Source organism: Trichomycterus rosablanca, chromosome 22, assembly GCF_030014385.1.
Source record: "Trichomycterus rosablanca isolate fTriRos1 chromosome 22, fTriRos1.hap1, whole genome shotgun sequence".
In the NCBI taxonomy this organism is placed as follows: domain Eukaryota; kingdom Metazoa; phylum Chordata; class Actinopteri; order Siluriformes; family Trichomycteridae; genus Trichomycterus; species Trichomycterus rosablanca.
The window spans coordinates 20,933,956-20,948,950 of NC_086009.1; the positions used below are offsets into that span (position 1 = coordinate 20,933,956).

The window sequence follows — 14,995 nt, forward strand, 5'->3', positions numbered from 1 at the left end:
TTAATGCCTATTTAGTCAAAAAGTATGTGGACACTTGACCATGAGCTTGTTGAATATTCTCCTAGGAAGGCTGTCCACAAGATTTTGGAGTGTGTCTATGGGGAATTAATGCCTATTTAGTCAAAAAGTATGTGGACACTTGACCATGAGCTTGTTGAATATTCTCCTAGGAAGGCTGTCCACAAGATTTTGGAGTGTGTCTATGGGGAATTAATGCCTATTTAGTCAAAAAGTATGTGGACACTTGACCATGAGCTTGTTGAATATTCTCCTAGGAAGGCTGTCCACAAGATTTTGGAGTGTGTCTATGGGGAATTAATGCCTATTTAGTCAAAAAGTATGTGGACACTTGACCATGAGCTTGTTGAATATTCTCCTAGGAAGGCTGTCCACAAGATTTTGGAGTGTGTCTATGGGGAATTAATGCCTATTTAGTCAAAAAGTATGTGGACACTTGACCATGAGCTTGTTGAATATTCTCCTAGGAAGGCTGTCCACAAGATTTTGGAGTGTGTCTATGGGGAATTAATGCCTATTTAGTCAAAAAGTATGTGGACACTTGACCATGAGCTTGTTGAATATTCTCCTAGGAAGGCTGTCCACAAGATTTTGGACTGTGTCTATGGGGAATTAATGCCTATTTAGTCAAAAAGTATGTGGACACTTGACCATGAGCTTGTTGAATATTCTCCTAGGAAGGCTGTCCACAAGATTTTGGAGTGTGTCTATGGGGAAGTCATGCACATTTAGTCAAAAAGTATGTGGACACTTGACCATGAGCTTGTTGAATATTCTCCTAGGGAGGCTGTCCACAAGATTTTGGAGTGTGTCTATGGGGAAGTCATGCACATTTAGTCAAAAAGTATGTGGACACTTGACCATGAGCTTGTTGAATATTCTCCTAGGGAGGCTGTCCACAAGATTTTGGAGTGTGTCTATGGGGAATTAATGCCTATTTAGTCAAAAAGTATGTGGACACTTGACCATGAGCTTGTTGAATATTCTCCTAGGAAGGCTGTCCACAAAATTTTGGAGTGTGTCTATGGGGAATTAATGCCTATTTAGTCAAAAAGTATGTGGACACTTGACCATGAGCTTGTTGAATATTCTCCTAGGAAGGCTGTCCACAAGATTTTGGAGTGTGTCTATGGGGAATTCATGCCTATTTAGTCAAAAGAGTACATGTGCTCCACTATATGGTCAAAAGTATGTGGACACTTGACCATGAGCTTGTTGAATATTCTCCTAGGAAGGCTGTCCACAAGATTTTGGAGTGTGTCTATGGGGAATTCATGCCTATTTAGTCAAAAAGTATGTGGACACTTGACCATGAGCTTGTTGAATATTCTCCTAGGAAGGCTGTCCACAAGATTTTGGAGTGTGTCTATGGGGAATTAATGCCTATTTAGTCAAAAAGTATGTGGACACTTGACCATGAGCTTGTTGAATATTCTCCTAGGAAGGCTGTCCACAAGATTTTGGACTGTGTCTATGGGGAATTCATGCCTATTTAGTCAAAAAGTATGTGGACACTTGACCATGAGCTTGTTGAATATTCTCCTAGGAAGGCTGTCCACAAGATTTTGGAGTGTGTCTATGGGGAATTAATGCCTATTTAGTCAAAAAGTATGTGGACACTTGACCATGAGCTTGTTGAATATTCTCCTAGGAAGGCTGTCCACAAGATTTTGGAGTGTGTCTATGGGGAATTAATGCCTATTTAGTCAAAAAGTATGTGGACACTTGACCATGAGCTTGTTGAATATTCTCCTAGGAAGGCTGTCCACAAGATTTTGGAGTGTGTCTATGGGGAATTCATGCCTATTTAGTCAAAAAGTATGTGGACACTTGACCATGAGCTTGTTGAATATTCTCCTAGGGAGGCTGTCCACAAGATTTTGGAGTGTGTCTATGGGGAATTAATGCCTATTTAGTCAAAAAGTATGTGGACACTTGACCATGAGCTTGTTGAATATTCTCCTAGGGAGGCTGTCCACAAGATTTTGGAGTGTGTCTATGGGGAATTAATGCCTATTTAGTCAAAAAGTATGTGGACACTTGACCATGAGCTTGTTGAATATTCTCCTAGGAAGGCTGTCCACAAGATTTTGGAGTGTGTCTATGGGGAATTCATGCCTATTTAGTCAAAAAGTATGTGGACACTTGACCATGAGCTTGTTGAATATTCTCCTAGGAAGGCTGTCCACAAGATTTTGGAGTGTGTCTATGGGGAATTCATGCCTATTTAGTCAAAAAGTATGTGGACACTTGACCATGAGCTTGTTGAATATTCTCCTAGGAAGGCTGTCCACAAGATTTTGGAGTGTGTCTATGGGGAATTAATGCCTATTTAGTCAAAAAGTATGTGGACACTTGACCATGAGCTTGTTGAATATTCTCCTAGGAAGGCTGTCCACAAGATTTTGGAGTGTGTCTATGGGGAATTCATGCCTATTTAGTCAAAAAGTATGTGGACACTTGACCATGAGCTTGTTGAATATTCTCCTAGGAAGGCTGTCCACAAGATTTTGGAGTGTGTCTATGGGGAATTAATGCCTATTTAGTCAAAAAGTATGTGGACACTTGACCATGAGCTTGTTGAATATTCTCCTAGGGAGGCTGTCCACAAGATTTTGGAGTGTGTCTATGGGGAATTCATGCCTATTTAGTCAAAAAGTATGTGGACACTTGCCCATGAGCTTGTTGAATATTCTCCTAGGAAGGCTGTCCACAAGATTTTGGAGTGTGTCTATGGGGAATTAATGCCTATTTAGTCAAAAAGTATGTGGACACTTGACCATGAGCTTGTTGAATATTCTCCTAGGAAGGCTGTCCACAAGATTTTGGAGTGTGTCTATGGGGAATTCATGCCTATTTAGTCAAAAAGTATGTGGACACTTGACCATGAGCTTGTTGAATATTCTCCTAGGGAGGCTGTCCACAAGATTTTGGAGTGTGTCTATGGGGAATTCATGCCTATTTAGTCAAAAAGTATGTGGACACTTGCCCATGAGCTTGTTGAATATTCTCCTAGGAAGGCTGTCCACAAGATTTTGGAGTGTGTCTATGGGGAATTCATGCCTATTTAGTCAAAAAGTATGTGGACACTTGACCATGAGCTTGTTGAATATTCTCCTAGGAAGGCTGTCCACAAGATTTTGGAGTGTGTCTATGGGGAATTAATGCCTATTTAGTCAAAAAGTATGTGGACACTTGACCATGAGCTTGTTGAATATTCTCCTAGGAAGGCTGTCCACAAGATTTTGGAGTGTGTCTATGGGGAATTAATGCCTATTTAGTCAAAAAGTATGTGGACACTTGACCATTGAGCTTGTTGAATATTCTCCTAGGAAGGCTGTCCCACAAGATTTTGGAGTGTGTCTATGGGGAATTCAATGCCTATTTAGTCAAAAAGTATGTGGACACTTGACCATGAGCTTGTTGAATATTCTCCTAGGAAGGCTGTCCACAAGATTTTTGTGAGTGTGTCTATGGGGAATTACATGCCTATTTAGTCAAAAAGTATGTGGACACTTGACCATGAGCTTGTTGAATATTCTCCTAGGAAGGCTGTCCACAAGATTTTTGGAGTGTGTCTATGGGGAATTCATGCCTATTTAGTCAAAAAGTATGTGGACACTTGACCATGAGCTTGTTGAATATTCTCCTAGGAAGGCTGTCCACAAGATTTTGGAGTGTTGTCTATGGGGAATTAATGCCTATTTAGTCAAAAAGTATGTGGACACTTGACCATGAGCTTGTTGAATATTCTCCTAGGAAGGCTGTCCACAAGATTTTGGAGTGTGTCTATGGGGAATTTCATGCCTATTTAGTCAAAAAGTATGTGGACACTTGCCCATTGAGCTTGTTGAATATTCTCCTAGGAAGGCTGTCCACAAGATTTTGGAGTGTGTCTATGGGGAATTCATGGCCTATTTAGTCAAAAAGTATGTGGACACTTGACCATTGAGCTTGTTGAATATTCTCCTAGGAAGGCTGTCCACAAGATTTTGGAGTGTGCTCTATGGGGAATTCATGCCTATTTAGTCAAAAAGTATGTGGACACTTGACCATGAGCTTGTTGAATATTCTCCTAGGAAGGCTGTCCACAAGATTTTGGAGTGTGTCTATGGGGAATTCATGCCTATTTAGTCAAAAAGTATGTGGACACTTGACCATGAGCTTGTTGAATATTCTCCTAGGAAGGCTGTCCACAAGATTTTGGAGTGTGTCTATGGGGAATTCATGCCTATTTAGTCAAAAAGTATGTGGACACTTGACCATGAGCTTGTTGAATATTCTCCTAGGAAGGCTGTCCACAAGATTTTGGAGTGTGTCTATGGGGAATTCATGCCTATTTAGTCAAAAAGTATGTGGACACTTGACCATGAGCTTGTTGAATATTCTCCTAGGAAGGCTGTCCACAAGATTTTGGAGTGTGTCTATGGGGAATTCATGCCTATTTAGTCAAAAAGTATGTGGACACTTGACCATGAGCTTGTTGAATATTCTCCTAGGAAGGCTGTCCACAAGATTTTGGAGTGTGTCTATGGGGAATTCATGCCTATTTAGTCAAAAAGTATGTGGACACTTGACCATGAGCTTGTTGAATATTCTCCTAGGAAGGCTGTCCACAAGATTTTGGACTGTGTCTATGGGGAATTAATGCCTATTTAGTCAAAAAGTATGTGGACACTTGACCATGAGCTTGTTGAATATTCTCCTAGGAAGGCTGTCCACAAGATTTTGGAGTGTGTCTATGGGGAATTCATGCCTATTTAGTCAAAAAGTATGTGGACACTTGACCATGAGCTTGTTGAATATTCTCCTAGGAAGGCTGTCCACAAGATTTTGGACTGTGTCTATGGGGAATTAATGCCTATTTAGTCAAAAAGTATGTGGACACTTGACCATGAGCTTGTTGAATATTCTCCTAGGAAGGCTGTCCACAAGATTTTGGAGTGTGTCTATGGGGAATTAATGCCTATTTAGTCAAAAAGTATGTGGACACTTGACCATGAGCTTGTTGAATATTCTCCTAGGAAGGCTGTCCACAAGATTTTGGAGTGTGTCTATGGGGAATTAATGCCTATTTAGTCAAAAAGTATGTGGACACTTGACCATGAGCTTGTTGAATATTCTCCTAGGAAGGCTGTCCACAAGATTTTGGAGTGTGTCTATGGGGAATTAATGCCTATTTAGTCAAAAAGTATGTGGACACTTGACCATGAGCTTGTTGAATATTCTCCTAGGAAGGCTGTCCACAAGATTTTGGAGTGTGTCTATGGGGAATTAATGCCTATTTAGTCAAAAAGTATGTGGACACTTGACCATGAGCTTGTTGAATATTCTCCTAGGAAGGCTGTCCACAAGATTTTGGAGTGTGTCTATGGGGAATTCATGCCTATTTAGTCAAAAAGTATGTGGACACTTGACCATGAGCTTGTTGAATATTCTCCTAGGGAGGCTGTCCACAAGATTTTGGAGTGTGTCTATGGGGAATTCATGCCTATTTAGTCAAAAAGTATGTGGACACTTGCCCATGAGCTTGTTGAATATTCTCCTAGGAAGGCTGTCCACAAGATTTTGGAGTGTGTCTATGGGGAATTCATGCCTATTTAGTCAAAAAGTATGTGGACACTTGACCATGAGCTTGTTGAATATTCTCCTAGGAAGGCTGTCCACAAGATTTTGGAGTGTGTCTATGGGGAATTCATGCCTATTTAGTCAAAAAGTATGTGGACACTTGACCATGAGCTTGTTGAATATTCTCCTAGGAAGGCTGTCCACAAGATTTTGGACTGTGTCTATGGGGAATTAATGCCTATTTAGTCAAAAAGTATGTGGACACTTGACCATGAGCTTGTTGAATATTCTCCTAGGAAGGCTGTCCACAAGATTTTGGAGTGTGTCTATGGGGAATTCATGCCTATTTAGTCAAAAAGTATGTGGACACTTGACCATGAGCTTGTTGAATATTCTCCTAGGAAGGCTGTCCACAAGATTTTGGACTGTGTCTATGGGGAATTAATGCCTATTTAGTCAAAAAGTATGTGGACACTTGACCATGAGCTTGTTGAATATTCTCCTAGGAAGGCTGTCCACAAGATTTTGGAGTGTGTCTATGGGGAATTAATGCCTATTTAGTCAAAAAGTATGTGGACACTTGACCATGAGCTTGTTGAATATTCTCCTAGGAAGGCTGTCCACAAGATTTTGGAGTGTGTCTATGGGGAATTCATGCCTATTTAGTCAAAAAGTATGTGGACACTTGACCATGAGCTTGTTGAATATTCTCCTAGGAAGGCTGTCCACAAGATTTTGGAGTGTGTCTATGGGGAATTAATGCCTATTTAGTCAAAAAGTATGTGGACACTTGACCATGAGCTTGTTGAATATTCTCCTAGGAAGGCTGTCCACAAGATTTTGGAGTGTGTCTATGGGGAATTAATGCCTATTTAGTCAAAAAGTATGTGGACACTTGACCATGAGCTTGTTGAATATTCTCCTAGGAAGGCTGTCCACAAGATTTTGGACTGTGTCTATGGGGAATTAATGCCTATTTAGTCAAAAAGTATGTGGACACTTGACCATGAGCTTGTTGAATATTCTCCTAGGAAGGCTGTCCACAAGATTTTGGAGTGTGTCTATGGGGAAGTCATGCACATTTAGTCAAAAAGTATGTGGACACTTGACCATGAGCTTGTTGAATATTCTCCTAGGGAGGCTGTCCACAAGATTTTGGAGTGTGTCTATGGGGAAGTCATGCACATTTAGTCAAAAAGTATGTGGACACTTGACCATGAGCTTGTTGAATATTCTCCTAGGGAGGCTGTCCACAAGATTTTGGAGTGTGTCTATGGGGAATTAATGCCTATTTAGTCAAAAAGTATGTGGACACTTGACCATGAGCTTGTTGAATATTCTCCTAGGAAGGCTGTCCACAAAATTTTGGAGTGTGTCTATGGGGAATTAATGCCTATTTAGTCAAAAAGTATGTGGACACTTGACCATGAGCTTGTTGAATATTCTCCTAGGAAGGCTGTCCACAAGATTTTGGAGTGTGTCTATGGGGAATTCATGCCTATTTAGTCAAAAAGTATGTGGACACTTGACCATGAGCTTGTTGAATATTCTCCTAGGAAGGCTGTCCACAAGATTTTGGACTGTGTCTATGGGGAATTAATGCCTATTTAGTCAAAAAGTATGTGGACACTTGACCATGAGCTTGTTGAATATTCTCCTAGGAAGGCTGTCCACAAGATTTTGGACTGTGTCTATGGGGAATTAATGCCTATTTAGTCAAAAAGTATGTGGACACTTGACCATGAGCTTGTTGAATATTCTCCTAGGAAGGCTGTCCACAAGATTTTGGAGTGTGTCTATGGGGAATTAATGCCTATTTAGTCAAAAAGTATGTGGACACTTGACCATGAGCTTGTTGAATATTCTCCTAGGAAGGCTGTCCACAAGATTTTGGAGTGTGTCTATGGGGAATTCATGCCTATTTAGTCAAAAAGTATGTGGACACTTGACCATGAGCTTGTTGAATATTCTCCTAGGAAGGCTGTCCACAAGATTTTGGAGTGTGTCTATGGGGAATTAATGCCTATTTAGTCAAAAAGTATGTGGACACTTGACCATGAGCTTGTTGAATATTCTCCTAGGAAGGCTGTCCACAAGATTTTGGAGTGTGTCTATGGGGAATTCATGCCTATTTAGTCAAAAAGTATGTGGACACTTGACCATGAGCTTGTTGAATATTCTCCTAGGAAGGCTGTCCACAAGATTTTGGAGTGTGTCTATGGGGAATTAATGCCTATTTAGTCAAAAAGTATGTGGACACTTGACCATGAGCTTGTTGAATATTCTCCTAGGAAGGCTGTCCACAAGATTTTGGAGTGTGTCTATGGGGAATTAATGCCTATTTAGTCAAAAAGTATGTGGACACTTGACCATGAGCTTGTTGAATATTCTCCTAGGAAGGCTGTCCACAAGATTTTGGAGTGTGTCTATGGGGAATTCATGCCTATTTAGTCAAAAAGTATGTGGACACTTGACCATGAGCTTGTTGAATATTCTCCTAGGGAGGCTGTCCACAAGATTTTGGAGTGTGTCTATGGGGAATTAATGCCTATTTAGTCAAAAAGTATGTGGACACTTGACCATGAGCTTGTTGAATATTCTCCTAGGGAGGCTGTCCACAAGATTTTGGAGTGTGTCTATGGGGAATTCATGCCTATTTAGTCAAAAAGTATGTGGACACTTGACCATGAGCTTGTTGAATATTCTCCTAGGGAGGCTGTCCACAAGATTTTGGAGTGTGTCTATGGGGAATTAATGCCTATTTAGTCAAAAAGTATGTGGACACTTGACCATGAGCTTGTTGAATATTCTCCTAGGAAGGCTGTCCACAAGATTTTGGAGTGTGTCTATGGGGAATTCATGCCTATTTAGTCAAAAAGTATGTGGACACTTGACCATGAGCTTGTTGAATATTCTCCTAGGAAAGCTGTCCACAAGATTTTGGAGTGTGTCTATGGGGAATTCATGCCTATTTAGTCAAAAAGTATGTGGACACTTGACCATGAGCTTGTTGAATATTCTCCTAGGAAGGCTGTCCACAAGATTTTGGAGTGTGTCTATGGGGAATTAATGCCTATTTAGTCAAAAAGTATGTGGACACTTGACCATGAGCTTGTTGAATATTCTCCTAGGAAGGCTGTCCACAAGATTTTGGAGTGTGTCTATGGGGAATTCATGCCTATTTAGTCAAAAAGTATGTGGACACTTGACCATGAGCTTGTTGAATATTCTCCTAGGAAGGCTGTCCACAAGATTTTGGAGTGTGTCTATGGGGAATTAATGCCTATTTAGTCAAAAAGTATGTGGACACTTGACCATGAGCTTGTTGAATATTCTCCTAGGAAGGCTGTCCACAAGATTTTGGAGTGTGTCTATGGGGAATTAATGCCTATTTAGTCAAAAAGTATGTGGACACTTGACCATGAGCTTGTTGAATATTCTCCTAGGAAGGCTGTCCACAAGATTTTGGAGTGTGTCTATGGGGAATTAATGCCTATTTAGTCAAAAAGTATGTGGACACTTGACCATGAGCTTGTTGAATATTCTCCTAGGAAGGCTGTCCACAAGATTTTGGAGTGTGTCTATGGGGAATTAATGCCTATTTAGTCAAAAAGTATGTGGACACTTGACCATGAGCTTGTTGAATATTCTCCTAGGAAGGCTGTCCACAAGATTTTGGAGTGTGTCTATGGGGAATTAATGCCTATTTAGTCAAAAAGTATGTGGACACTTGACCATGAGCTTGTTGAATATTCTCCTAGGAAGGCTGTCCACAAGATTTTGGAGTGTGTCTATGGGGAATTCATGCCTATTTAGTCAAAAAGTATGTGGACACTTGACCATGAGCTTGTTGAATATTCTCCTAGGAAGCTGTCCACAAGATTTTGGACTGTGTCTATGGGGAATTAATGCCTATTTAGTCAAAAAGTATGTGGACACTTGACCATGAGCTTGTTGAATATTCTCCTAGGAAGGCTGTCCACAAGATTTTGGAGTGTGTCTATGGGGAAGTCATGCACATTTAGTCAAAAATTATTATTTGATATTATTATATTATTTGAAGCCTGCGCCGAGACTTTACCTTCTTCTTCTGTTTGTGCCGGGCCCGTTTGGCAGCCTTGGCGCTGTTGACGCGTTTGGGTTCTGTGGCGTTGATGAAGTGGAGCAGCTCGTCCACGTCGCGGTGATCGATGGCGCTCGTTAAGGCCGGGTCCAGGTCCGGCCTCTGAGGCGGTTCCTCTTTCCGCCGGGTCAGCCTGGAGCGCAGCTTCTCTCGGATCTCGGCGTAGTTGCGACTGGTGGGGGCGGCGGGGGGCTGGAGGAGGGAGAGGAAACATCGTGTGGGTTAATGATCCCTTAAGAAGTGAGGAATCGGCGGGCGCGCGGATGCCTTACGGCGTTATGGCCGAAGAATTCGCAGTAGCAGCAGTCGCAGTATTTGCCGTCGCGCTGGTTGGTCGACGAGGCGCAGGAGCTGCGCTCGGAGCCGCTGTCCTCGTCCTCGGGGTCCTCCAGCTCGCACGCTGCCTGCTGGCATGATGAACCGTTTACTAGCTTGTGCCCTTTACATGCCTGCTCCCTAAAACAAACACAAAGTATGTGCTTTACTACATGGTCAAAAGATTTTGGAGTGTGTCTATGGGGATTTTTTACCCATTTTGTCAAAAGCGTATCTGTGCTTTAGTATACAGTATAGCCTAAATATTTTGGAGTGTGTCTATGGGGAATTTGTGCACATTTAGTCAAAAGCGTATGTGTGCTTCACTATATGGCCAAAAGTATGTGGACACTTCACCAAGTTCCCTCCTGGGAAGGCTTCCACAAGATTTTGGAGTGTGTCTATGGGGAATTAGTGCACATTTAGTCAAATGAGTATAGGTGCTTTACTATATGGCCAAAAGTATGTGGACACTTTACCAAGATCCCTCCTAGGAAGGCTTTCCACTAGATTTTGGAGTGTGTGCCCATTTGCTAAAAAAAAGTATATGTAATAACATTTTAGGCACATTGAGAGCATCATGTATTCGAATCCCCACCGTGATCTAACCTGCATGTGCTGGTTGTTAGATGACCCGAGTCGGCGGAGGTTGCGGTGGCGCCGTTGCTGCCGCCGCCGCCGTTGTGCCCGTTGCAGGGGTGACTGCAGCCCATCACGGACGAGTTCAACTTGGCGTTTTTGCAGGCGCTGGGTTTGTCCTGCCCGCCCGAGTGCTTGGCGCCGAGGCTGGGTGCCAGCGAGGGGAACGGAGCGTGCTGGTTAGACGTGGGCTTGGTGGGGAGCGGCAGAGACGAGTTCTGGGACGAGAGGCCCGTCGGGCTGTTGGGTGGAACGGAAAGGTCCGCCGACGGCTGGTGCTGCTCGTTCGGGTGGAATGCTTCGCCTGCGGAGAGAGCGGAGAGGTGATCCACCGTTTCACACACACTCGGTACGCTATACACATCTCTGTGTGAACCCACGTCACACAGCTGTGCCGGGTCTTGGTCTGGGAGGGTAAAAGCGAACCACAAACATGCCAACGTTAGCCGAAAAACATGACCAATCATGCCTACCAACCACAAACGGGCATCGCCAGCCCATCTCAGGAGCACGAATTATAATTATAAGAGACAAAAAAAAACAAGACAAAAGTGAGAAGTGTGGGTCAGAATACACAGAAAAACATTCTTTAGTCATTTCCAGTTCCCTATTACATTCTTCACGTCTTTACACCAGCCAGCAGTGGATTGTCATCAAACCATACCATGTACATATCATGCTATGTTCTATATGTCTCTCATGCCAGCGCATCGACCAAGAAACCCTGTCCGACCCTCCCTCCACCAGACACCAGAATCTCCGGAGCCGTCCGTTGTGATGTGTGTGTGTGTGTGTGTGTGTGTGTGTGTACCTGGAGGAGTCGGCCTCCTGCACATGCTTTTGAAGTGCTTGGCTGAGGTCTTGCAGATCTCAGCAGAGGTAGAAAGTGGTGTAGTAATGGACGTGGCACTAGGGGGCGCTGGGTGACTGTAGGGACATACTTTGGTCCCGGCGGCCTCGTGGGACGAGCGCTTATCGTGACAGGTTGGTCCCGCCGTTCCTCCCGCTGTAAAGAGATCACAAGCGTTAGAGTCAGTCAGAGGAAAAGGCAGCTGAACAGAGCGACGGTGCATGCGACGCGGCGCAGGGGCGGGTCACACCTTGCTGAGAGTGCGTAGCGTTGTTGTGGGTGCAGTGAGCGCCCGTGCCCGTGTGCGCGGAGTTCCACAGGCCCGAGAGTTTTCGGGCCGACAGGAAGGAGCTGGGGTCCCAGTCTACGGAGCTCTGCTCGGGGTAACCGTTCCCGCAGGTCTGCGACTTGCACGAGGACGAGTGGGACAGGGGGACCTGCAGGAGAAGAAGAAAGAGAGGTGAACGGTGTGATTACGCTACGATCACACCTAGAGCACGGACTGACCGACAGAGATTTTACTCTAGTGTTTGTTCTTGTTCTAATGGAGAACGGTGTGATTACGCTACGATCACACCTAGAGCACAGACTGACCGACAGAGATTTTACTCTAGTGTTTGTTCTTGTTCTAATGGAGAACGGTGTAATTACGCTACGATCACACCTAGAGCACAGACTGACCGACAGAGATTTTACTCTAGTGTTTGTTCTTGTTCTAATGGAGAACGGTGTGATTACGCTACGATCACACCTAGAGCACGGACTGACCGACAGAGATTTTACTCTAGTGTTTGTTCTTGTTCTAATGGAGAACGGTGTAATTACGCTACGATCACACCTAGAGCACAGACTGACCGACAGAGATTTTACTCTAGTGTTTGTTCTTGTTCTAATGGAGAACGGTGTGATTACGCTACGATCACACCTAGAGCACAGACTGACCGACAGAGATTTTACTCTAGTGTTTGTTCTTGTTCTAATGGAGAACGGTGTGATTACGCTACGATCACACCTAGAGCACAGACTGACCGACAGAGATTTTACTCTAGTGTTTGTTCTTGTTCTAATGGAGAACGGTGTAATTACGCTACGATCACACCTAGAGCACAGACTGACCGACAGAGATTTTACTCTAGTGTTTGTTCTTGTTCTAATGGAGAACGGTGTAATTACGCTACGATCACACCTAGAGCACGGACTGACCGACAGAGATTTTACTCTAGTGTTTGTTCTTGTTCTAATGGAGAACGGTGTGATTACGCTACGATCACACCTAGAGCACGGACTGACCGACAGAGATTTTACTCTAGTGTTTGTTCTTGTTCTAATGGAGAACGGTGTAATTACGCTACGATCACACCTAGAGCACAGACTGACCGACAGAGATTTTACTCTAGTGTTTGTTCTTGTTCTAATGGAGAACGGTGTGATTACGCTACGATCACACCTAGAGCACGGACTGACCGACAGAGATTTTACTCTAGTGTTTGTTCTTGTTCTAATGGAGAACGGTGTGATTACGCTACGATCACACCTAGAGCACGGACTGACCGACAGAGATTTTACTCTAGTGTTTGTTCTTGTTCTAATGGAGAACGGTGTAATTACGCTACGATCACACCTAGAGCACGGACTGACCGACAGAGATTTTACTCTAGTGTTTGTTCTTGTTCTAATGGAGAACGGTGTAATTACGCTACGATCACACCTAGAGCACAGACTGACCGACAGAGATTTTACTCTAGTGTTTGTTCTTGTTCTCATGGAGAACGGTGTAATTACGCTACGATCACACCTAGAGCACAGACTGACCGACAGAGATTTTACTCTAGTGTTTGTTCTTGTTCTAATGGAGAACGGTGTAATTACGCTACGATCACACCTAGAGCACGGACTGACCGAGAGATTTTACTCTAGTGTTTGTTCTTGTTCTAATGGAGAACGGTGTAATTACGCTACGATCACACCTAGAGCACAGACTGACCGACAGAGATTTTACTCTAGTGTTTGTTCTTGTTCTAATGGAGAACGGTGTAATTACGCTACGATCACACCTAGAGCACAGACTGACCGAGAGATTTTACTCTAGTGTTTGTTCTTGTTCTAATGGAGAACGGTGTGATTACGCTACGATCACACCTAGAGCACAGACTGACCGACAGAGATTTTACTCTAGTGTTTGTTCTTGTTCTAATGGAGAACGGTGTAATTACGCTACGATCACACCTAGAGCACAGACTGACCGAGAGATTTTACTCTAGTGTTTGTTCTTGTTCTAATGGAGAACGGTGTGATTACGCTACGATCACACCTAGAGCACAGACTGACCGAGAGATTTTACTCTAGTGTTTGTTCTTGTTCTAATGGAGAACGGTGTAATTACGCTACGATCACACCTAGAGCACAGACTGACCGACAGAGATTTTACTCTAGTGTTTGTTCTTGTTCTAATGGAGAACGGTGTGATTACGCTACGATCACACCTAGAGCACAGACTGACCGACAGAGATTTTACTCTAGTGTTTGTTCTTGTTCTAATGGAGAACGGTGTAATTACGCTACGATCACACCTAGAGCACGGACTGACCGAGAGAGATTTTACTCTAGTGTTTGTTCTTGTTCTAATGGAGAACGGTGTAATTACGCTACGATCACACCTAGAGCACAGACTGACCGACAGAGATTTTACTCTAGTGTTTGTTCTTGTTCTAATGGAGAACGGTGTGATTACGCTACGATCACACCTAGAGCACAGACTGACCGAGAGATTTTACTCTAGTGTTTGTTCTTGTTCTAATGGAGAACGGTGTGATTACGCTACGATCACACCTAGAGCACGGACTGACCGAGAGATTTTACTCTAGTGTTTGTTCTTGTTCTAATGGAGAACGGTGTGATTACGCTACGATCACACCTAGAGCACAGACTGACCGACAGAGATTTTACTCTAGTGTTTGTTCTTGTTCTAATGGAGAACGGTGTAATTACGCTACGATCACACCTAGAGCACGGACTGACCGACAGAGATTTTACTCTAGTGTTTGTTCTTGTTCTAATGGAGAACGGTGTGATTACGCTACGATCACACCTAGAGCACAGACTGACCGAGAGATTTTACTCTAGTGTTTGTTCTTGTTCTAATGGAGAACGGTGTGATTACGCTACGATCACACCTAGAGCACAGACTGACCGAGAGATTTTACTCTAGTGTTTGTTCTTGTTCTAATGGAGAACGGTGTGATTACGCTACGATCACACCTAGAGCACAGACTGACCGACAGAGATTTTACTCTAGTGTTTGTTCTTGTTCTAATGGAGAACGGTGTAATTACGCTACGATCACACCTAGAGCACGGACTGACCGACAGAGATTTTACTCTAGTGTTTGTTCTTGTTCTAATGGAGAACGGTGTAATTACGCTACGATCACACCTAGAGCACGGACTGACCGACAGAGATTTTACTCTAGTGTTTGTTCTTGT

General features: G+C 43.3%; 1 protein-coding gene across 2 annotated transcripts in view; it reads right to left on the reverse strand.

Annotated features, from left to right (window-relative positions):
- Positions 1-14,995, reverse strand: part of fam193b (family with sequence similarity 193 member B) — a 32,824-nt gene that overhangs the window by 4,262 nt on the left and 13,567 nt on the right. For both annotated transcript variants that reach the window (XM_062984688.1, XM_062984687.1), the window contains 5 exons: positions 11,764-11,950; positions 11,475-11,669; positions 10,634-10,967; positions 9,982-10,165; positions 9,668-9,901 (listed from right to left, as the gene is read on the reverse strand). In XM_062984688.1, the coding sequence (XP_062840758.1) occupies positions 9,668-9,901; positions 9,982-10,165; positions 10,634-10,967; positions 11,475-11,669; positions 11,764-11,950 (1,134 nt within the window). The remainder of the gene's footprint in view (positions 1-9,667; positions 9,902-9,981; positions 10,166-10,633; positions 10,968-11,474; positions 11,670-11,763; positions 11,951-14,995) is intronic.